This window comes from Penicillium daleae (genome assembly GCF_028827525.1).
Source record: "Penicillium daleae strain IBT 16125 chromosome Unknown utg000008l_segment0_segment0, whole genome shotgun sequence".
NCBI lineage: Eukaryota > Fungi > Ascomycota > Eurotiomycetes > Eurotiales > Aspergillaceae > Penicillium > Penicillium daleae.
In genome coordinates this window covers 3,088,138-3,109,378 of record NW_026623156.1, presented here as the reverse complement: position 1 = coordinate 3,109,378, position 21,241 = coordinate 3,088,138, and the positions used below count along the sequence as shown (strand labels likewise).

The 21,241-nt window shown below is 52.3% G+C and overlaps 8 protein-coding genes across 8 annotated transcripts; 6 read left to right on the top strand and 2 right to left on the bottom strand.

Annotated features, from left to right (window-relative positions):
• Nucleotides 1-135: 135 nt before the first annotated feature.
• N7458_009648 (uncharacterized protein) lies at nucleotides 136-1,143 on the bottom strand (the record flags this gene model as incomplete). Its single annotated transcript, XM_056913030.1, has 2 exons — nucleotides 136-884; nucleotides 963-1,143. The coding sequence occupies 2 exons, from the start codon at nucleotides 1,141-1,143 to the stop codon at nucleotides 136-138; spliced, it is 930 nt and encodes a 309-aa protein (XP_056761879.1).
• Nucleotides 1,144-2,340: 1,197 nt separating this feature from the next.
• N7458_009647 (uncharacterized protein) lies at nucleotides 2,341-3,987 on the top strand (the record flags this gene model as incomplete). The annotated part of the gene is made up of 1 exon (XM_056913029.1): nucleotides 2,341-3,987. One exon carries the CDS (start codon nucleotides 2,341-2,343, stop codon nucleotides 3,985-3,987), a length of 1,647 nt encoding a protein of 548 aa, XP_056761878.1.
• Nucleotides 3,988-5,352: 1,365 nt separating this feature from the next.
• N7458_009646 (carbamoyl-phosphate synthase (glutamine-hydrolyzing) CPA2) lies at nucleotides 5,353-9,156 on the top strand (the record flags this gene model as incomplete). Its single annotated transcript, XM_056913028.1, has 3 exons — nucleotides 5,353-5,704; nucleotides 5,929-8,984; nucleotides 9,046-9,156. The coding sequence occupies 3 exons, from the start codon at nucleotides 5,353-5,355 to the stop codon at nucleotides 9,154-9,156; spliced, it is 3,519 nt and encodes a 1,172-aa protein (XP_056761877.1).
• A 707-nt stretch (nucleotides 9,157-9,863) lies between these two features.
• On the top strand, nucleotides 9,864-11,585 carry N7458_009645 (S-adenosylmethionine-dependent methyltransferase; the record flags this gene model as incomplete). Its single annotated transcript, XM_056913027.1, has 3 exons — nucleotides 9,864-10,130; nucleotides 10,287-10,583; nucleotides 10,659-11,585. 3 exons carry the CDS (start codon nucleotides 9,864-9,866, stop codon nucleotides 11,583-11,585), a joined length of 1,491 nt encoding a protein of 496 aa, XP_056761876.1.
• Nucleotides 11,586-11,919: 334 nt separating this feature from the next.
• On the top strand, nucleotides 11,920-12,545 carry N7458_009644 (uncharacterized protein; the record flags this gene model as incomplete). Its single annotated transcript, XM_056913026.1, has 3 exons — nucleotides 11,920-11,931; nucleotides 11,993-12,262; nucleotides 12,342-12,545. The coding sequence occupies 3 exons, from the start codon at nucleotides 11,920-11,922 to the stop codon at nucleotides 12,543-12,545; spliced, it is 486 nt and encodes a 161-aa protein (XP_056761875.1).
• Nucleotides 12,546-12,931: 386 nt separating this feature from the next.
• Nucleotides 12,932-13,296, top strand: N7458_009643 (uncharacterized protein; the record flags this gene model as incomplete). The annotated part of the gene is made up of 3 exons (XM_056913025.1): nucleotides 12,932-13,059; nucleotides 13,113-13,179; nucleotides 13,243-13,296. 3 exons carry the CDS (start codon nucleotides 12,932-12,934, stop codon nucleotides 13,294-13,296), a joined length of 249 nt encoding a protein of 82 aa, XP_056761874.1.
• A 635-nt stretch (nucleotides 13,297-13,931) lies between these two features.
• On the bottom strand, nucleotides 13,932-17,784 carry pex1 (AAA family ATPase peroxin 1; the record flags this gene model as incomplete). Its single annotated transcript, XM_056913024.1, has 5 exons — nucleotides 13,932-14,152; nucleotides 14,187-17,171; nucleotides 17,230-17,308; nucleotides 17,377-17,613; nucleotides 17,674-17,784. 5 exons carry the CDS (start codon nucleotides 17,782-17,784, stop codon nucleotides 13,932-13,934), a joined length of 3,633 nt encoding a protein of 1,210 aa, XP_056761873.1.
• A 429-nt stretch (nucleotides 17,785-18,213) lies between these two features.
• On the top strand, nucleotides 18,214-20,825 carry N7458_009641 (DNA replication licensing factor MCM7; the record flags this gene model as incomplete). Its single annotated transcript, XM_056913023.1, has 4 exons — nucleotides 18,214-18,528; nucleotides 18,590-18,720; nucleotides 18,780-20,697; nucleotides 20,757-20,825. 4 exons carry the CDS (start codon nucleotides 18,214-18,216, stop codon nucleotides 20,823-20,825), a joined length of 2,433 nt encoding a protein of 810 aa, XP_056761872.1.
• Nucleotides 20,826-21,241: the final 416 nt, after the last annotated feature.

The following is a 21,241-nucleotide window of genomic DNA, read 5'->3' as shown; positions in this document are numbered from 1 at the left end:
CGTATCAAATGGAAAAGGGTTGATTTGTGACTGTCTGCAAATCTTCCAGCCTCGAATAGATAATCATAGTAACAACAAAAGAGAAGTAGGACTGCGCCCGGCAGTAATAGAAGAAGACTGAAACTAGATGATCCCTTAAGAATCCCCCATTAATGGTGGAGTGTCGGTCGGCGTCCTCGGCTCCCCATCCATGTGCTTCTTCAACACACTTTCCAACTCTCGGACGCGCTTTCGTAGCTGCTCATTCTCCCGCTTTATATGTTCCAACTCCGACTTGTGTAGCAGAGTTTCCTCGTACCGCGAGATGGGATTGCTCGACAATCCCAGGTGGGTCTGGGACACTGAGTTGCGATGCGGATAGATGGAAGGACTTCCGTAATGAGTAAACTGGTCGCCGTGAGAATATTGTGGGTGGGATGGGATTGACCCAATCGAGGGCCGGCGGGAGGTGAGCGATGGTTCACGACTTCGCGCCGGGCGAGAATGAGATGGTTCATTCGACCGAAAAGGCATGCTCGTCTCACGAGAGGGTGCAATGCCTGTCACGCTGGCAGCCTGCGTGCCTTGGGCAGCGGTGTGGGAACTCAGGCTGGAGGATGAACGCTGACGTCGCGAGGAGTGGGAGTGTGTAGAGCTGCCCAACGACGGGGAGGTATGGAATCCATCGGCAGGATCGTTCAGCGTCGATGTGGAGGAGGCTGTTGATGCCACGGAGGCTGTCTGCTGGCGGAGAAGAGAGAGTTCCCGAGTCAATCGGTTCACCTGGAAGTGGTCCAGCATTAGCATTGTTGGTGGTACAATGAATGGGGTCATATGTGGTTCGGACTCGCCATCGCTTCCTGCTCCTTCTCCAGCACCAAATGTAGGTCCGACGGAGTAATGGGCTGAGGATGACGCAGCGGTCCTACTTCAGTCAGTTTTGAGGTTTGAACAACGGTAGTCTCTAGGGACGGACGGCTTACCCTGCGCCGTACTAGTGATATCATGGTCATTCATCCCCAGAGGTGGACTCCCCTGGTGCAAAACAGGGCTTCGATGAGCCTGACTTGAGCCATGAGGGTGTCGAAACATGGCTGAAGGGGGGCCCATCGCAGGTATAGTGGTGGTAGCGGCGCGAGGCCGGGAGGTATTTTGAGAAGCCATGAGGTCAGGGAGTATCACCGAAAAACAAAGCAATATATATCAACAAACGAGCTCCTCTGGACCCGCAGAAGGCATGCGAACAAATCTTAGAGCCCACGGCCGAGACAATAAGTGCTTTTTTGGCCTTGTCGGGCAGCGATGAGGTGTGGCTGAACCAAAACACTACCCCTTGATAGGAATGCCATGAAACATTCCAAGAGGTGTTTTTCTCGGGGTGCAGATGAGCTCATCTGACGCAGAAGAGTCGATGCGGAGGAAAGGGGAAGGAGAAGGGAAGGAGAAGACTGGAGATCAAAGAGAGGAGGGGAAAAGAGGATGAGCGACATGGATGATCATCCTGATACGCAAGATGCTGTTAGTACACCACCACTCAGCGCGCAGCAAGGATCCCAGTACTATCTATATACAGTCAAGTAGTATTAACGGGCCAAGGTAACTATGCCCCGTTGTTTGGTTGCCGTTCCGTGTTTGTGCGCATCCTCCACTATTATTATTGGACCGGGTCGGTAGTACTATGCATAATATGCAGGATTGGAGTCTCGACATTCTCGCATAGTGGTGGGCCGTGGGCGATCTGGGCGATCGTCCTACGGCCAAGAGGGCATTAGGCATATCAACTAGTCCGCGTGTATACTACGAAATAGTTAGTTACTATATCTGGGTTGACAAAGAGAGAGAGAGATTCGGTAGACCAATACTAATGCTCGGACCTCTCAAAGACGCAATTTCAAGTGCTTTGATTATTAGCAACCGTATTGGAATACTACTACAGTACTAGGTTTACTACTAGGGGATGCCCATGCCGATTGTAGCCCTGTACGGAATGATCATTGTACGATTACAGCATCATTCCAAGTATTTGTTGTTTCCCATATCATATCAGATGAACTAGTATATGATTCTTCTGATCACTATCGCATATTATCGGCAATAATGATATTAATATCAAATAACTAATTACACTTTCAGCTCCCTCACAGCCCAAAACAATAATAAGCTCCACGTCCACTTGATCGGCAGGTTACCTAATCATGCCCGAAACAGCAAAACATCAACGTTGAAACGGGGAAACCAAACACACCAAAGAAGCTTGACGGACCCTCTTCTCCCGACTTCTGACATTTTGCGGGGGCCAACGGGGGATATCCTGACCTCATTCAAATTTCTCCCTCCCCAACCCCCTACCAATGATGCACCATGGCCCCGTCCAACGACCTCCCTACCCACATTCCATCTTTTGCGAAACCGCTCGCTCCTTACGTCAAGCCCCGTCAGGAGGCTCTCCGCATCCGCCAGGCATTGACGTCGTACTTACGCTCCTTTATCGTCTTCGCTGACGATGCCGACCCTTCAAGCTACACCCAGTCGCATCTCGCCTTATGCGCGCCCACCGACGCCGTGGTCGATGTCAAGCGCATCCCTGCCGATCTACCGGGCCTCCGAAAGGAATACTTGAAGGCGCTGCAGGCCAATGTCGCCGCTCGGAATGACTATCGCGCAGTATCTGAAGACGTTGGCGCCCTGCGACGTCAGCGGGCGCCCAAGAGCCGCCCTGTCGAGGCGGGCGATCCGCAGGAACCGGGAGCGGATCTGCGAGGTTATCTTCAGCTTCTGCGTGATCGGCGGCGGCATACCAAGCTTCAGGTATTTCAACACTACCTAGAAGAGTTGAAAGCGAAGGAGGCGGATGAAGTGGGGGATATAGGTGCAGGGGAAGATTTGAGTCAACAACAGCTGTTACTGCTACCAGAGGGGCTGGACGCACATGTGCCTGATCCTAATGGCGCAAAGACAGATCTAGACGATCTGGTACACAAACTTGAAAGAGCCGTTGTGCGTGCTCGGACTCGATTGGACCAGGAGAAGCATTTATTCGAGAAAATCAAGGTGCAGCATGCCTCGAGGAATGATGCGTCTCCAGATGAGGTCACATCTGATGTGAAGGCGCGAGCATTGCAGCGGACGCGCGATGAGCTCGTACAATGGGTTGAGGAACGGCTGGTCAGTGATGGTGACCCCGACGAAAGTCTTATACAAGACCTTCCGCCCGAAGAAATCGAAGAAGCTCAGCGACTGCTGGAGCATCAGAAGATACAAATCAGCGAGCAGTATGCTATGTATCTCCAAGCACGCCGAGATCTTCTCGATGCGGCCTCTCGTGCTTGCCAACCCGTGGCCGTGACCTCCAAACCCCCTCCACGACCAACATACAGAAACGAGATCGTCTCGGAAGAGATACCAGCACCAGACCCACTAGACGTTCTATCCTACACCAACGAAACACTTGTACCACTCTCCAAGAGCCAAAAGACCCTCGCGCTCCAGAAATCCTATCTCACCGGACTTCTCGCCAAAGAGAAATCCACCACCCTCCGCGCCCTCCACCGTCTCTCCGACGAGAGCCACCTCCTCCCCGAATACCCCATCCTCACCCGACAGCCACGCTTCAAGCACGCCGTCGCGGCCCTCAACTCCCGCAATTCCCCTCAGTCCATCGACCGAGCCCAACCCGACGAAGTGGTCGACCTCGCCGAAGCATGGGCCTTTGCCTCTGACGCTGCGGCGACCGGTGAGCGAGACTACGTGCAACAAAAGGTCATCTTAGGTACAGAGGTTGCCCAAGATGCGCGCAAGTTGCTGGGCGAGGTTTATGGAACCCTCAATCAGGATCTAGATGAGGTGTTGCGAGAGGGTGCCGAGCGGGATCGAGATGCGTCTGATATTTGGGCCTCGGAGGCTCGGTCAACCCGTAAGGGTGGAATGGGTTTGTCGGGCGGGTCGAGGCTGGAGAAACGACCGAAGGGCCCTTGGTCAGGGTTGAATGGGCGTGTTGGAACTGAGTGAAGTTGAACTTAACGATGGGAGGTGGTGCATATGACAACAGCTTGGTAGAACTTGCGTTATCAGACTTGGATGGTAAATATTTACTTGGAATAAGTTCAGTTTGAGGTCGATAAGCCTCGCTATAGCTGCGTTTCCTGGAACGTCCTTCATTGCAATTTCTGGAGTTGATCATCCACTTGACCGACCTAGGCTATTCACACCCACTAACTTTCGGCGTCAAAGATAAAATATTTTGGTGGGAGGATGTGCATTGATATACTATATATTTTCTCAACATTCGTGGTCACGAATGTTGAAACAGCTAATTATTTCAGAGTCCATCCATTTACAAACATTGTGACGCAGAATTGAAAAATACCCTAAACTTAATTGTATGTACAGCTTCAGCTTAGTGAAAATGGGTAAGTGATCCCTTATCCACGAGGGCCTAGTTATGAGTCTTGGTTTCGGTCGAAGGAAAAAAAAAACGCCAATGACGTAGGGGATCAAGAGATCGCAGATTCATACAGTACTACAGCTAAAGCAGAGTATTGGCAGCGGGGCCGGGCCGGTAGTGGGCGATCGAGGGTGTTAACCACCATATATTAATATTTCACTTGCAAGTACGGAGTACTCCGTACTGTACCCAAAAAGATTGGATAATTTTCTCGTAAGTGAAAAAGGCTGGCCACTGGCCAGTCCAAGCGAGTGTCGATCCGCAGTGGATAAGAGGGCGATAACCAAAGGCTCCAGTGCGACCGTCCGGCATCGGCACTGGGCCCAATTTTAGCGCCCGCCAGATTGAGAGCCTTGCGTTTCTCGCGAGGCTGGGAGTAATGCAAGTCTTGAGAGACGGTTATTGAGCATCTGTTAATATATTGGACTGTGTATAAGATCAATTGAGTCTGTACACTCTATCCCTAGTCTATCCACCCCCATTCCTAACAGCTATAACATGCTCGTGGGCTAAACTATAGAGTACCTGGTTTGCCCCGTTGTATGAACCGCTGGTTCCTTTTTTTTTCGATAGTCCCCAGGGCCAGTTTGAGTCGTGACTCATCCTCAAGATCGAGCATAAGAAATTTTTAGATCCCAGTCAAACAATTAAATTTGGTCCCTGTCGATCTATAGTACTTTCTTCTCATCTTCAATCATTTTTCCATCTTCTTGAGCCTCAATTGCATCCTCACCTGCTCGTGTGCTATCTCCTTGGCTGGTTCTTCCAAAAAGAAAAAAGTGGAACTAGTTGACGGTGAAGGCCACCAGCCAATTAGCGACGCGGTGGGGGAAAAAAGACCTCCGACAAGTCGAGGCACTCAACCTTCTACACAACCACTACTTCCCACCCAGCAATTGAATCTCTCCCACTTTCGCTTGAGCGGCGCTATGGTTCTTGCTGCGCGTTGTGGGCAGGCGGCGACGCTGCTGCGCCAGCGATGTCTCGCGGAGGCTCGTCCGGCTCTTTCTCTCCGCTCCTTCACCTCCAATGCCTCCGTTCGCTCCACGGCCGCGGTCCTGCGCCTGCAGAAGCTCCCCTCCGCGGGTCGCTCCCAGCAGCTGCGCGCCTTCTCCAGCACGATCACCCGTCTCGCTGCGGCTCAGAGTGCTCCTTCGTCCGAGTCGTACCTCGCGAGCGGCGTGGTCAAGCCCGGCCGTAACCTGGTCGATGTCAAGAAGGTCCTCGTCATTGGTAGTGGTGGTTTGAGTATTGGACAGGCTGGAGAGTTCGATTATTCCGGTACGTTGGGAGGAATTGGGGATGCTGCTTGATTTTCTGGGCTTTGGGCTTTTGAGCTCGTGCGGTGAAGTCCTCTCGTTTCCACCCCCTGTGCAATGACTCGGACACTCCAGGAAAGGAGCTCTCCCGCGGCAAATGCAGAGCGAGCGGCACCCTACATATCCCCAAAGTGTACAAACAAAAAATCCTGGGTTCACTGACAATTTGATCATCTTGAAATACAGGCTCTCAAGCTCTCAAGGCTCTGAAGGAGGCTGGTGTTCAGTCCGTCCTGATCAACCCTAATATCGCGACCATCCAGACCGACCACAAGCTGGCCGACGAGGTCTACTATCTTCCCGTCACCCCCGAATATGTCACCCACGTTATCGAGCGTGAGCGCCCCGACGGTATCTTCCTGACCTTCGGTGGTCAGACCGCTCTCAACCTGGGTGTGCAGATGAACCGCATGGGTATCTTCGAGCGCTACGGCGTCAAGGTTCTCGGCACTCCCATCAAGACTCTGGAGACCAGTGAGGACCGTGACCTGTTCTCCCAGGCTCTCAACGAGATCAACATCCCCATTGCTGAGTCCATTGCCGTCGGTACCGTCGATGATGCTCTGAAGGCCGCCGAGGAGGTCGGTTACCCCATCATTGTCCGCTCCGCCTATGCTCTTGGTGGTCTCGGCTCTGGTTTCGCTGCCAACCCCGACGAGCTCCGTGATCTGTCTTCGCGCTCCCTGTCTCTGGCTCCCCAGATTCTCGTCGAGAAGTCCCTCAAGGGCTGGAAGGAGGTCGAGTACGAGGTCGTTCGCGACGCTGATAACAACTGTATCACCGTGTGCAACATGGAGAACTTTGACCCTCTGGGTATCCACACTGGTGACAGTATCGTTGTCGCTCCCTCCCAGACTCTGTCTGATGAGGAGTACCACATGCTCCGTACCGCTGCCATCAAGATCGTCCGTCACCTGGGTGTCGTTGGCGAGTGCAATGTCCAGTACTCTCTCCAGCCCGATGGCCTCGACTACCGTGTCATTGAGGTGAACGCTCGTCTCTCTCGCTCGTCTGCTCTGGCGTCCAAGGCTACCGGATACCCTCTTGCCTATACCGCCGCTAAGATCGGTCTCGGACACACTCTGCCCGAGCTCCCCAATGCCGTTACCAAGACTACCACTGCCAACTTCGAGCCCAGTCTGGACTACATTGTCACCAAGATCCCCCGTTGGGATCTGAGCAAGTTCCAGCACGTTAACCGCGACATTGGTAGCGCCATGAAGTCGGTCGGTGAGGTTATGGCTATTGGCCGTACCTTCGAGGAGTCCCTCCAGAAGGCCATCCGCCAGGTGGACCCTAAGTACCTTGGTCTGCAGGGTGACCACTTCGAGGACATCGACGATGTCCTGCAGAACCCTACTGACCGCCGTTGGTTGGCTGTTGGTCAGGCTATGCTCCACGAGGGCTACTCCGTCGACAAGGTTCACGAGCTGAGCAAGATCGACAAGTGGTTCCTGTACAAGATCCAGAACATTGTTGACTGCAACAACGAGCTTAAGGAGATCGGCAGCCTCTTCGGCGTCACCGCCGAGACCATGCTGAAGGCCAAGAAGCTCGGTTTCTCTGATAAGCAGATCTCTCTGCTGGTCGGCGCTTCCGAGGATGACGTCCGCGCTCGCCGCAAGTCCTTCGGTATCACCCCCTGGGTTAAGAAGATCGATACCCTGGCTGCCGAGTTCCCTGCCGACACCAACTACCTGTACACTACCTACAACGCCAGCTCGCACGATGTCACCTTTGATGACCACGGTACTCTCATCCTTGGTAGCGGTGTGTACCGCATTGGTAGCTCCGTCGAATTCGATTGGTGTGCTGTCAACGCTACTCTCTCCCTGCGCAAGATGGGCAAGAAGACTGTCATGATCAACTACAACCCTGAGACCTACTCCACTGACTTCGATACCGCTGACAAGCTGTACTTCGAGGAGCTGAGCTACGAGCGTGTGATGGATATTTACGAGCTCGAGAGCGCCAGCGGTGTTGTTGTCTCTGTCGGTGGCCAGCTGCCCCAGAACATTGCTCTGCGTCTCCAGGAGACTGGTGGTGCCAAGATTCTGGGTACTGACCCCCAGGACATTGACAAGGCTGAGGACCGTCACAAGTTCTCTCAGATCCTGGACAGCATTGGCGTTGACCAGCCTGCCTGGAAGGAGCTTACCTCCGTTGCCGATGCTGAGAAGTTCGCTGACTCTGTTGGATACCCCGTCCTGGTCCGCCCCTCTTACGTCCTGTCCGGTGCTGCCATGAACGTCATCTACAGTGTTGACGAGCTCAAGGAGAAGCTCCTCAACGCTAGCGCCGTTTCCCCCGACCACCCCGTCGTGATCACCAAGTTCATCGAGGGTGCTGAGGAGATCGACGTTGACGCTGTCGCTTCCAACGGTAAGCTCCTGGTCCACGCCGTCAGTGAGCACGTTGAGCCAGCCGGTGTCCACTCTGGTGATGCCACCCTGGTCCTTCCCCCGGCCAACCTGGACGAGTCCATCATGGGCCGCGTCAAGGAGATTGCCGAGAAGGTCGCCAAGGCCTGGAATATTACCGGTCCCTTCAACATGCAGATCATCAAGGCCAACCAGGAGGGTGCTGAACCCCAGCTCAAGGTCATTGAGTGCAACCTGCGTGCCTCTCGTTCCTTCCCCTTCGTCAGCAAGGTCCTGGGTACCAACTTCATTGACGTCGCCACCAAGGCGCTCGTCGGCCGTGATGTTCCCGAGCCCGTTGACCTGATGAAGCAGAAGCGTGAATACCTCGCCACCAAGGTTCCCCAGTTCTCCTGGACCCGTCTGGCCGGTGCCGACCCCTTCCTGGGCGTCGAGATGGCCAGTACCGGTGAGATTGCCTGCTTCGGTAAGGACCTGGTCGAGGCCTACTGGGCCTCCTTCCAGTCCACCATGAACTTCCGCGTGCCCGAGTCTGGCGAGGGTATCCTGCTCGGCGGTGACATCACCCAGCCCTACTTGTCCACCATCGTCGACTACCTGAACCCTCTCGGCTACAAGTTCTACGCTGCCAACCCCCAGGTCAAGTCTCACCTTGAGTCCACCTGCAAGGACAACGTCACCGTCACCGTCATTGAGTTCCCCAAGAAGGACAAGCGTGCTCTCCGCGAGGTCTTCCAGAAGTACGATATCCGTGGTGTCTTCAACCTGGCCAAGACCCGTGGCAAGACCCAGCTGGATGAGGACTACGTTATGCGCCGCAACGCCGTCGACTTCAGCGTTCCTCTGTTCATGGAGCCCAAGGTATGTTCCAGTCCTTCAATATGCTCTCCTTGAAATTGATATACTAATGTAAATCTTCCAGACCGCTACCCTCTTCGCTCAGTGCATGCACGAGAAACTCCCCCGCCCCGACGGTATCCCCACCGAAGTTCGCACCTGGTCCGACTTCGTCGGTGGCAAGGAGATGCTGTAAATTAATGAATTGACACCGTTGCACAAAAAGCCAAAAAAGCCAAAAGCCCCTTCCAGCCCGTCACGCACCCATCGACGGGCCTGCCTCGCCGGCTCTGGAATCCCTCTGGGCTCCCCTGGGCAGTTCCCTCCCTTCTACCGAGGATTGACTCGCCCTTATCTGGACGGCGTAGTGGGTAAGGCATCTTGTTGATAGATGGCGTGCATTTCTTGAGGTTTCCTTTCCTTTCCAGGGTTCCAGCTGTTTTTTACTCTTTTTTTGATCTGTTTGGCTTTCCCTTGTGGCGAAACAAGGTGGGAACACAGAGCCTTCTCGAGTTGCTCTGTTGTTTGTGATGGTCCTAAATGTCTCTGCCTGACAAGAATTGGGTCTGGATGTCTTGTTTACTATTTATATGTCCTGGTTTTTTTTGATATGTAGTCTGCTTATCTGTGTTTCAGCGACAAAAGAAATATTCCTTCTTCTTCAACCTTTCTCCCTTACAATGGTTTTTATATCCAAATATGTAGAAGTTCAAGTTCCAACTTCATCATGCCCCCACAACCTCCGGGCATGTCTCTTCGTGCATGTGTCCTGCTCCTCAAAAGCGTCTGGTTAGGTATCCAGAAGTCCAGCAAAGCCCCACCAAGAACCGATGACTAAGCCCATCAATCAGATCATCTCGCGCATCTGAAGCACAGAATCATTCGACAAAAAAACACCACAACATGTCATCCTCAACAAGTCCCCTGCCATCAATGACGACCAAAACAGCCCCCGGTCCTGCACCCAATGGCATGGGCAATGGCCTCTTCGCTACTACGGACATCAAGGTCGGGGAGGATGTTGTGTACGCTAAAGTGCCGTTTGTGGCGGTTCTCGACACGCCACGCCTCGATGATACTTGCGCTGCTTGCTTTGGGAAGAGGCAGATAGAGGCTGGGACAGAGTTAAAGGCTTGTACTGGGTGTCGGGTTGTTAAGTATTGTGATAGGGTGAGTTTGAGTTGTTATTTTTGATTTTTTTGGGATTGGCAGACCAGGGTGCCAATCTATCCATCATTTGGAGTTTTGTTGTCTTCCATGTTCAAAACAGAAATTGAACACGCCTATGGAGTAATATCCAGAATTCCATTACTGATTTTCATACAGACGTGCCAATCCAAGGACTGGAAATTTGCTCATTCTCTGGAATGCTCCGTTTTCCAAAAACTTAAGCCCCAAGTGCTACCTAATAATGGACGCGCTCTGCTACGGATGGTTCTTCGTACCCGGAAGGGGAAATATACTGCCCAAGAACTTGGTATCTTCAACAATCTCGAGACTCATATCCAAGACATCCAGGAGATTCAGGCTCATTTGGACAGGATCAATCTCACGTCTAAGGCTGTCAAAGATTACTCGGAAACGGATATGAGCCAGGAAGCCATTATGGCATACGCGGCAAGAGTATGTATTCTTTTGGTGTATTCTTTTGAATATATCTGTGTGCTACCGGTATTCAAAACTGACTTATTAATTTAGTTGGATCTCAACTCATTCAACTTGACTACGGCCATGTATGACCGCATTGGTCTCTACTTGCATCCTTATGCTGCTTTGATCAACCACAGCTGTGACTACAATGCCACAGTCGGATTTGACGGAGAGGAACTCTATATCAAAGCCGTTCGACCCATCAAGAAAGACGAGCAAATCTTCATCTCCTACATCGACACCACAACCCCCAACGAAGTCCGCCGCAAAGAGCTATCCGAACGATACTTCTTCGACTGCCAGTGCACCAAATGTGCAATGGGAACAGAGACCCCGGAAGACAAATTCTCCGAAACCCCCAACGACATGTCCATCCTCGAGACGGCAGAAAAACAAGCACTAGAACTCATGCAAGAGGCATCCCGATCCGACGGCAAACCCGAAGACGAAATCAAAAAACTCGAATCCGCCATGCGCATCCTCAAACAAACATCCAATTGGCCTCTAACCCGACAGCCATATGCATCTCTGCGCGACCAACTCATCATCTCCCTCCTCTCCGTCAACAATTTCAGCAAAGCCTTCCTCCACGCCGCGATCAGATACCTCCGCATCGACCCCGTCCTCTTCAGCCCTGCCCATCCGATCCGCCAACTCCACGGTTGGATCCTGGCTAAGCTGGCCATCTATCTCTCTCAGGAGGGATTTGAGAGTAGTTCCAAAGAAGCCACTCTGATACAGCAGTCGGAATTGAATTTTCATTACGTTCTGTGGTATATTCTGGCTGACCTTGCTAGTCGACAGCTGGAGAGTTGTACAGTGCCGAGTTTTAAGAGGCTTGTTGGAGCTAATTTTGCACAAGTGCATAATGAGTTCAAGGCCAATGGGATGGATCCTAGTACCTCGAAGGCTATTGTTAGTGCGGAGTGGAAAAAGCTGGAGAGGCTGGTTCAGGTAGCACTAGACAAAGAATAATGAGTGATACATTTGTTTCTTGTGACGTTTTGATTGCGGCTGTCTGTTTTTCTACCTTCAGAGCTAGTCAGCTAGATATGGATCCTAGAAAATGGATGTTTGGATCTGAAGGGTGGACCAAAGCAATCGCGACATGTTGGGATGACTCGTTTCACCAAGCATTATGAGACACCAGGATAGGGAAGACCCGCTTTTTCTACCTGGCTCATTTCTAGGTGAGAAAAGGAGCCTTGATTGCTCTGATACCTTGGAGTTTGCTCTTAATTAAACTACCTTCATAGCTGTCGCTCCCATCTTCCTCCTTCGCTCGACCATCCATCCAAGTACGTGAAAGATGAAGCCAAAGGTAAGTCATGACACCGAATCATCCACAATACCCAAGCGTGTTATAATAAACCTGAATACAGAATTCATTTCACATACACAAGCGTCTCCGAAATGCATTCTCGTCTCTGTGGCGACGTCTGCACAAGGCGAAGCAGTTCGCCAGCAACATCATCCGCCGCCCCGCCGGCCCCCAGACCGACGACATTGAAATGCAAGACCTCTTCAACTCACAGATTCGATGGCCTCCTCCCGAGAGAAACCTGCCACTCTGGATGCGTCATGGACGCCCCGAGATGCCTCCAATTCTCGTCCATGTTGAATGTGATGATCTAATTCCGTGCCATATCCGCGTGAGTAGTACCTTAACTTTCATCGCTTTAGGTCTCTGATTTATCTCTGTGAATCATCTCTAATGCTTTGTATATACAGCTTGCACCACATGAGGACCTATGGCCCTATGTCCACTGCCGGGGCTGCGACTGCGGTGCGAAATCGGGGTATGTGCGATGCCTATGCATTGAATGTACCTTTTTCCACGGTGTGAATGTGTGGTCCCCATGTCTGGATGCTGCTCCTATTTCTTTCTGGGACAGAAAGCAAGAGCGGCTGGCCCGAGTCCTTGATCCTCGGTGATCTGATGGCTTGAATTAGAGTGAGGAGAGGAGGGTAATGCCGGGAAGGGAGAAGATGGATGTTGTGTCAGAGGTAGTCTTGAGTTAGTGGGTATTGAAAGATTCATAGGCCTATTTTCAAGTAAATCATTTTGAATCTATCAGAATGTTTAACTGTAAAAATTAGTGAAATCGCCATAGCGATGAGGTCAACGGTGTTTTATAGTGCGTCGCCTGAAGTGGGTCTACGGCGTGTTCCTAAGCTTTCCTTAGCAAACTCACCCTTCTTCTCATCCCAACTCCATCCATACCTCCAAATACCACGCACCCACACACACGCACCATGAACTCGCAGGACGAGATCAAGCCTGCCCCCCCTCTTAGACTGGCAAGAGGGATACTACAAAAATGACCAGTCGATCCTGGCCTGGCTGCAAGATGTTGAAGCAGCACGAGACACCCCCGCCGGTGTCAACATCTCTGTCTCGCCGCCAGAGATCCCAGAGGTCCCAACCAGTGATCTCTCGAACGTCCCGGTAAGATAATCAGAAAATCGTTAACACTGAGATCTGTTTGATGTGATACTAAGGGTTCAGCAGGCCCCGGAGAAGATTCTCCGCACCCGAAACTGGGTGCAGCGTGTAAAGACTCTCGGGGTAAGACTTTTGAATGGTACTACATCAACCTTGTGTACATGGCTGATTACTTTGTATATGTAGGAGTCTTTGAAGGGGACTTTCAAGAATCTCCTACGCAAGGTGACGACGAGCTGAGCTGGTTGGAGGCGTGGCAGAGGTTCGATCTGAGCAGAAACGAAGCCAGATCGCAAAGATGCAGAGACCATGTGGACAAAGGGTATGATCATGCGGGTTGTTTTTGTTTCCGTCATTGTTGCTTCTGTGATCATGCTCCTACTAGTCAAGTTTTCCAGTGACATGATCTCGTTATGGTGATTGAGCGATTCTTAGCTCAGTAGTCACTATTTTAATCTTTAGTTCCCCGCCGTATCTATTTTGGTCAATACCCTCAAGGAAAACTTAGACCGCAAACGTATACAAAGCTCCGATCGAGGTATTTCTGCCATCAGCTGACAGTGAGCATGAAAGTAATGAGGGCTAACGGTTCACGTGATCTGACAAAAGACATTAGCTCGTTGGCCTGCGTAGGCACACATAGTTCGGTACTTATTACTTTGTTTCAAACATCCGAAAAAGTCATTTAATGCAATGTCACCATTAAAGATACTTCTCTTTAAGAAAGTCACAGGCAATTCTGGAAGTCTAAATCATGAGTGTGACCATGCATTTACGCATTGATAAATACAGCAAGATAGAGATAACCGTAAAAATGCGAGAGGTTTATATATACAATGTACAAGTAGATCTAACAAAGTACCCCGTAGCAGCAATCACATCAGGCTAGATCGCCCGCCAATTTCATTGGCTGCCTCGCCATTGGGCATCTCTCCATTGCGGCCAACGACAAACTCCCGGTAAATGCCCTCGAAACGTCTACGCTCGGCCGGGCTGAGAGACGCACGGGTGGAGCTCAAGGATCGCTCCATGTGCTCCCAGCGGACGACGATGTCATCCCGCAACTCGTCGGCATCAGCATCAGTACCATTTGGCACTGGCGCAGCAGCGGCAGGGGGCAGCAGAGGCACCAGCGGAGCCATTCTCGAGCTGGCGCTGGCGGCGGCGGGCATTCTTGATGGCATCCAGCTTGGCGGCCACCACAGCCGGAGGAGGCAAAGAAACAGATCCAGAGGCTTCCTCAGATGACGAGTAAAGGAACTGGATAAAGGACCGAGTCGAAGTGCTAACTGATGAGCTCTTCGTAGTGCTAGACTTTGCACCAGCCTTCTCGCCACTGGAATGGTCACCGAGAGCGTCATGCACAGCCTCCAGGTGGGCATTGTACACAACAGCCTGAAGGTCAGCGCCGGACAAGCCCTCGGTCCGAGCAGCGACTTCATCCAGCCGAGAACGAACCTCGTCATTCATCTTGAGCTTCTCACTCACGGCCCGAATAATGTCGAGACGGTCAGCACGTGCAGGCATATCACAGAGTAGGGACTTGTCCAGACGACCAGGACGCAGAAGCGCTGGGTCAATCAGATCAGGCCGTGAGGTTGCTGCCAGTACGTAAACACCGGAGAGACCCTCAGCACCGTCCATTTGTGTCAGAAGCTGGTTGACGACGCGGTCAGTGACACCTGTCGAGTCATGACCACGCTTCGGTGCAATACTGTCGAATTCATCAAAGAATAGGACGCAAGGGCGGGCAGCTTGAGCGCGCTCGAACAGGTCTCGAACACTCTTTTCACTGGCACCGATATACTTGTTCAGAATCTCAGGACCCTTCACGCTGATGAAGTTCAAGCCACACTCGCCAGCCACAGCACTCGCGAGCAGCGTCTTGCCGCAACCAGGGAAGCCGTACAAGAGTAGACCAGACCGAAGTCGCAACGGGCACTGCGCGAAGATAGGTGCATACTTGGTTGGGTATTGCAGGGTCTCCAACAGCATCTTCCGAGTCTCAAACAGACCGCCAATCGCGGAGAAAGTGGTCGTGGACGAGGTCAGGGTGACGTTGCGGAGAGACGCGGGTGTGAATCCCTTCAGCGCACTGTCAAAGTCTTCAGTCCCAAGAGTGATCATTTTGGATTCGGAAGCTAGATCGGAAACAGAGCGGATCAAGGCTTCATTGCGTGCCCGAGCAACCAACAATACCAGGTCTCCTGGCGCATATCCATCAGTTTTACCGGCAAGCTCTAGGAAATCAATATCTCTGCTGAGTACGAATCCATCACCACCAGAGGAGCTAGGCCGACTTCCAGGATTTGATGGATCCAGCCAGGAGTCTTGTGTGTTCTGTGTGGAAGAGCTAGTTGACCGTACGTGGCCATTGAGTGATTCCATAGGCTTATCTTGACTGGTAAGCTTCTCCAGAACCTTTCGGCGCCCCTCCTTGTCTGGGGCTCGCATATTGATGATCTCGCGCACCACATGGCCCCCAATGATGACATTGTTCAGGGACTCCTTGGCCTGGGCTGTAGCTAGCAAGACGACGGAAGAGTTCATGGAACAGTATTCCCGGACCATAGAGCAAATGACTTCACTGTTCTGGCGGCTGCGACCGTTGTCATTTCCAACCTGCATCTCGGTCTCCACGGGACAGAGCTTGTCAAGGTCATCAAGGATTACAACGGCTTGACCACCGAGACGGGAACACCAGGAAGCGGACATGAAGAGGCGGTTCAGGACTTCTTTGATATTGGAAATTCGTGTCTCGTCCGTGACAAGCTTGCGGCAACTGAAGTACTTCACGTTGAAAAGATGATCCTTGCGCAAACGGTGAGCTAATAGGTGGGCCAGGGCAGTCTTTCCAGCCCCAAGTCCGCCAGTCAACAAGATGGACGAAGACTTTGTCAAATTTGTCAGGGACTGAGAGATGATCGAGTCAATGCCCACCAATTGGGGGACAGTGTCTGAAATCGAGTCCTCAGAAGGCAATGCAGATGAGCCCACATCAGATGGCTTAGGTATTTCTGCTTGCACTTCAAGGTTCAACTTAGCTTCAGAACCTAGAAGCCACCCGAACATCGTCTTCGTCTCTTCAGGACCGTTCTTCAAGGGAGGATCAAAGCGAAGAATAGCACCATCGAATGAGGAGACCGAAGGATGGTTTTCAACTTTAGGAAGAACCATTCCATCAGTCAAAGGTCCCGAGAACAGTCCAATGTCAGAGCCGGTGCTGCCATAGATGACCTTGAGACGCTCTGCCAGGGCATCTCGAGAGGCCGCCGTGTCAGCACCAAATTTCAGACCATCCTTCTTCTTCGATGCATCGGTCATAAACGGATACAACTTGAGAGTCTTGACTGCCGATCTGTGAAGCTGAGGGGGAGCGGCCTCGACACGAACGATCCCACCCACCATGTTTTCGGCGCCGAGCGAACTGCACAACAAAGTCGAAATGGCCACATGCCTGCTGTCGGGTGCCTCTTCCCATGGTAGCAGCTTGGCAACCAGCTTTGTTGTGGGAGAACCTCCTTCATTGGATTTCTGCTGCTCTTGTTGAGCAAGTTGCTGTTGAGGATCCACGGGAGGCTTCAGACCAGCGGGCTGAACAATAGAGACACACGCCCAGCCTGCGCCCCGTAGTTCATTAGAAGCCAAGAGCTCCGGGTCAACCCAGACCCGGAATCCGTCATTCTCGTCCTCGTCCATCTCTGCATCAAAATATTGATCTGCGGCTAGGCGTTCTACCCCTCGCAAGTACAAGGCGCCTCGGGAATCAGACCGGCTCTTAGGGCGTACTGTGCTACCGGAACTGCGGCCACCGGTGCTCTTTCTGCTACTACCGGCATTGCTGCGGCTGTCGCCACGAGGTGATTTCCCGGGTTTTGATCGGACTTTGGGAGCAACGATCACTTCAGCATCGGGTGCTATTTTCGCGAACGGAGAGGTAGCGTCCGGAGCGGGTGTAAGGGAGGTGACAACAATGTTAGCGGTCGAGGTGGGTGAAAGGTGCAGTGCGAGCGGGTGCATATGCTCGGACTGCGCTGCATTGTAGGATGGGTTAGGCAGCGCGCGGATCTGGGAGAGGAGGTTGAGTTCCAAAAATGTAGCATGAAGCTCGATAACTAGGTAAAAACGAATCAGTCAACCGTCCATTACAAACCAATAAGACTCCAAACATACTCTCCCAATCTTCCGGTGTCAAAGGCTCAATGTTAATTGTATGCGCGACTGGTGGATCAAGGTGTACGAGTAGCCCGACCTGTAAGGAGTCAGCACTCGATTACCCCACGTGGAGCATGGTGTATGCCGCGGGGAAGAATGTCACACCTTTTGCCCTTCGGTCAGACCGAGGAGTCGTCCAAACGTAGTATCCAACTCCACGGCAGAGATCTCTTGCTCTCTGGAGAAGCCGCCGCTCGTGCCTTCGCGGCCAACCACCGGCGCGAGCTTCCGCTTGCTCGGCATACCCGTCCAGCCTAAGAAGCATGATCGCTGTGGCGGCGCACCATTGACCTTACCAGAGGGAGACTTGTATTGCAGTTCAATGATGACATTTTGCGCAGCCTGTGGCAGGGGACATTAGCTGGAGGTATATCACACGACTGACCAAGCTCGGTAACTAACCGTATTGGCATTGCCCAACAAGGCGACTAGTGACGGTGGTAAGTTGACGAGACAGTTCTTTAGGGGAACGAGAGCGACTTCTGCCGTCGTGGTGGGCTTCTTGGGCGCCATGATTAGGGCGCAAATGTAGCTGTGAGAAGCACAAGAAGAGAGAGTAGAGAGGGTGGGATGTTCGGTCGCAGACTCCCCGGACTCTCTCTCGCTCTCCACACCCGTCGGCCGCCCAGCAAGTCCGGCCAACCGAGGCAAAGTGGACGATCAGGTGACCTGTGCCGGACGGACTTTCCCGCGCTTTCGAAGGGTTGCCCGGGAAAGCGGAGGATCTGATTATCCGAGAGAAGCTACACGTGGAACGCGACCTAGTCCCAAAGTGGCTAGTGCATATTTGGCGCGTCTTTTCGCGTTCGCGTCTCGCTCTGCCCAGCGGCTGAGGTCTCTGAAGGGGGCAGTCTGAGCTCGGCCATTTCTTCTCGCAGCAAACCCACTTTACCAACCACTTTGCGTTCCTTGCGAATTTGAGCGCACTCCATCCCATTCAGCATGGCTTTGCTCCAATACCAAGCGCCGGTTGACTATGCCGCGCAATTGGATGGCTTCAAGGATTTCCTTCAGCATTTCAAGACCCTCCAGTCGACCTCGGAAGCTGCTGCGACCGAGGCGATGGAGGATCTGAACATCGACGGAAACCGCACCAGCGATGAATACGACTTCATGGACGATATTGACGACGATGGCGCAGAGACTCGTGGCGCAAGGAGGCGCCGGGAGCCAAAGCTCAAGTACATGCAGATTTTGCAGGATATCGCCAATCGAGATGTCTCGAATATTGTCATCGAGCTAGATGATTTGGAAATTGTGAGTCCATATGAAAATTCTGTTGCGTTTTACCATCATCGCTGACAAGAGTTGGCTATAGTTCGAAAGAGCCCTGCCAGATGAGCAGAATCTGAAGCTGGTCGAATCTATCCAGAAGAACACTAAGCGCTACATCGATGTCTTTTCGCAGGCTGTGGATGCTGTCATGCCCAAGGAGACTAAGGAGATTACGTATGTTTACAATTGGCTGCCGTGTGACACAATGGACTGGTTAGACTAATTGAACGTAGATTCAAGGACGACGTGCTCGACGTGATCATGTCCCAGCGTGAGAAGCGCAACGAGACCCAAGAAATGCAAGCAGAGGCCGATATGGATACTGTCCCTGCTGCGTCTCTCTTCCCGCCAGAGCTGACTCGACGATACACTCTCAACTTCAAGCCCCTCACACCCTCTGGTTCAAGCAGCGACCGTGCCGGGAAGCCGCTTGCTGTCCGAAACGTGCGCGGAGAGCATCTCGGTAGCTTGATCACTGTCCGCGGTATCACGACTCGTGTTTCGGACGTCAAGCCCGCCGTTCAGATCAACGCCTACACCTGCGATGTCTGCGGTTGTGAAGTTTTCCAGCCCATCACTACGAAGCAGTTCATGCCTCTGTCTGAGTGTTTGTCGGAGGACTGCAAGAAGAACAACACAAAAGGTCAGCTGTTCTTGTCGACTCGTGCATCCAAATTTGTTCCTTTCCAGGAAGTCAAGATCCAGGAGATGGCCGACCAGGTGCCTGTGGGCCACATTCCCCGCTCCCTGACTGTTCATTGCCATGGAGCTCAGACTCGGCAATTGAACCCCGGTGATGTTGTTGATATTGCTGGCATCTTCCTGCCTACTCCCTACACGGGCTTCCGCGCTATTCGTGCCGGTCTGTTGACCGATACCTACCTGGAGGCTCAGCACATCACTCAACATAAGAAGTCCTACAATGACATCGGCATGGACAGCCGCACCATGAAGAAGATCGAGCAGCACATGAATTCTGGCAACATGTACGAGTACCTCTCGCGGTCTATCGCTCCTGAGATTTTCGGACATCTCGATGTTAAGAAGGCCCTGCTTCTCCTGCTGATCGGCGGTGTCACCAAGGAGATGGGTGACGGTATGCACATTCGTGGTGACATCAACATCTGCTTGATGGGTGACCCTGGTGTTGCCAAATCCCAACTGCTTCGATACATTACAAAGGTTGCCCCCCGTGGTGTGTACACTACCGGTCGTGGTAGCAGTGGTGTCGGTTTGACTGCCGCGGTGATGAGAGACCCTGTGACTGATGAAATGATGCTGGAGGGTGGTGCCCTGGTTCTTGCTGATAACGGTATTTGCTGTATCGATGAGTTTGACAAGATGGACGACTCGGACCGAACTGCCATTCACGAAGTTATGGAGCAACAGACCATTTCTATCTCCAAGGCAGGCATCAACACCACTCTTAATGCCCGCACCTCTATTCTGGCTGCTGCCAACCCGCTGTATGGCCGCTACAACCCCCGTATCTCGCCTGTCGAGAACATCAACCTACCCGCCGCTCTTCTCTCCCGTTTCGATGTCATGTTCCTTCTCCTGGATTCCCCATCCCGGGAGATTGACGAGGAGCTGGCCACCCACGTCACTTATGTTCACATGCACAACAAGCACCCCGAGACCGAAGACGCCGGTGTCATGTTCACGCCTCACGAAGTCCGTCAATACATCGCCAAGGCCCGTACTTACCGCCCCGTCGTTCCTACCAACGTCTCCGACTACATGGTTGGTGCCTACGTCGCCATGCGCAAGCGTCAGAAGAAGGACGAGGCCCGCAAGCAGCAATTTTCCCATGTCACGCCCCGTACTCTGCTGGGTATTGTCCGTCTCTCACAGGCTCTGGCCCGTCTTCGCTTCAGCGAAGAAGTCGTTCGTGAGGACGTTGACGAGGCACTGCGCCTCATCGAGGTCAGCAAGGCCTCTCTCTACAATGATGGCGAGTCCGGTGCCGACCACACCCCCAGCAGCAAGATCTACACTTTGATCCGCACCCTGCGGGAAAGTGGTGCTGCCGCTATTGGTGATGATGAGGATAACGCCCTCAGCGTGAGACGTATTCGTGAGCGCGTGCTGGCCAAGGGCTTCACCGAAGACCAGCTTACCACTACTCTCCACGAATATGCTGAACTGAACGTAAGTTTTCGAATCTACATACTTATGTTCGTAATCATTACTAACTTGCTTTTTCATAGGTCTGGCAAATTGCTGGAAACGGTTCGCGCCTGGTGTTCTTCGACGGCGATGATGAGATGCACGGTTAATGCGGTGGTTTAATTATTTGTGTTATTTCTTTCTTTCTTTCTCGAAGGTCTACTAGGCTTTTTGCGTATCTTAGGATGCATTCGGTGGACCCGGTAGAGTTCTCTGGCCATAGGTGTTTAGGTGTCTGGTTTGGATTCTTCATGGGGCAATAGGAACCCGGTTCTGATGATATGTTTGGGCAATAAAAAGATCTTTAGTCCCAAATTTACTTTATTTTACTTTAGATCTGTTTCATCCGCGTCTCTAGGTAGAATCGTAGTAGTGTAGGAAGGCTGGCATTAATCATTATTAAGGAGTGGCTTGCCATGTACATGGTCCTAAATACCCATCGTCTACCATGGGCTGTTCATTAACAGCCTGCTTCCTTCCAATCCATCTTTCAGTCTCACTCTAACCCGGGATATTGAACCGTACC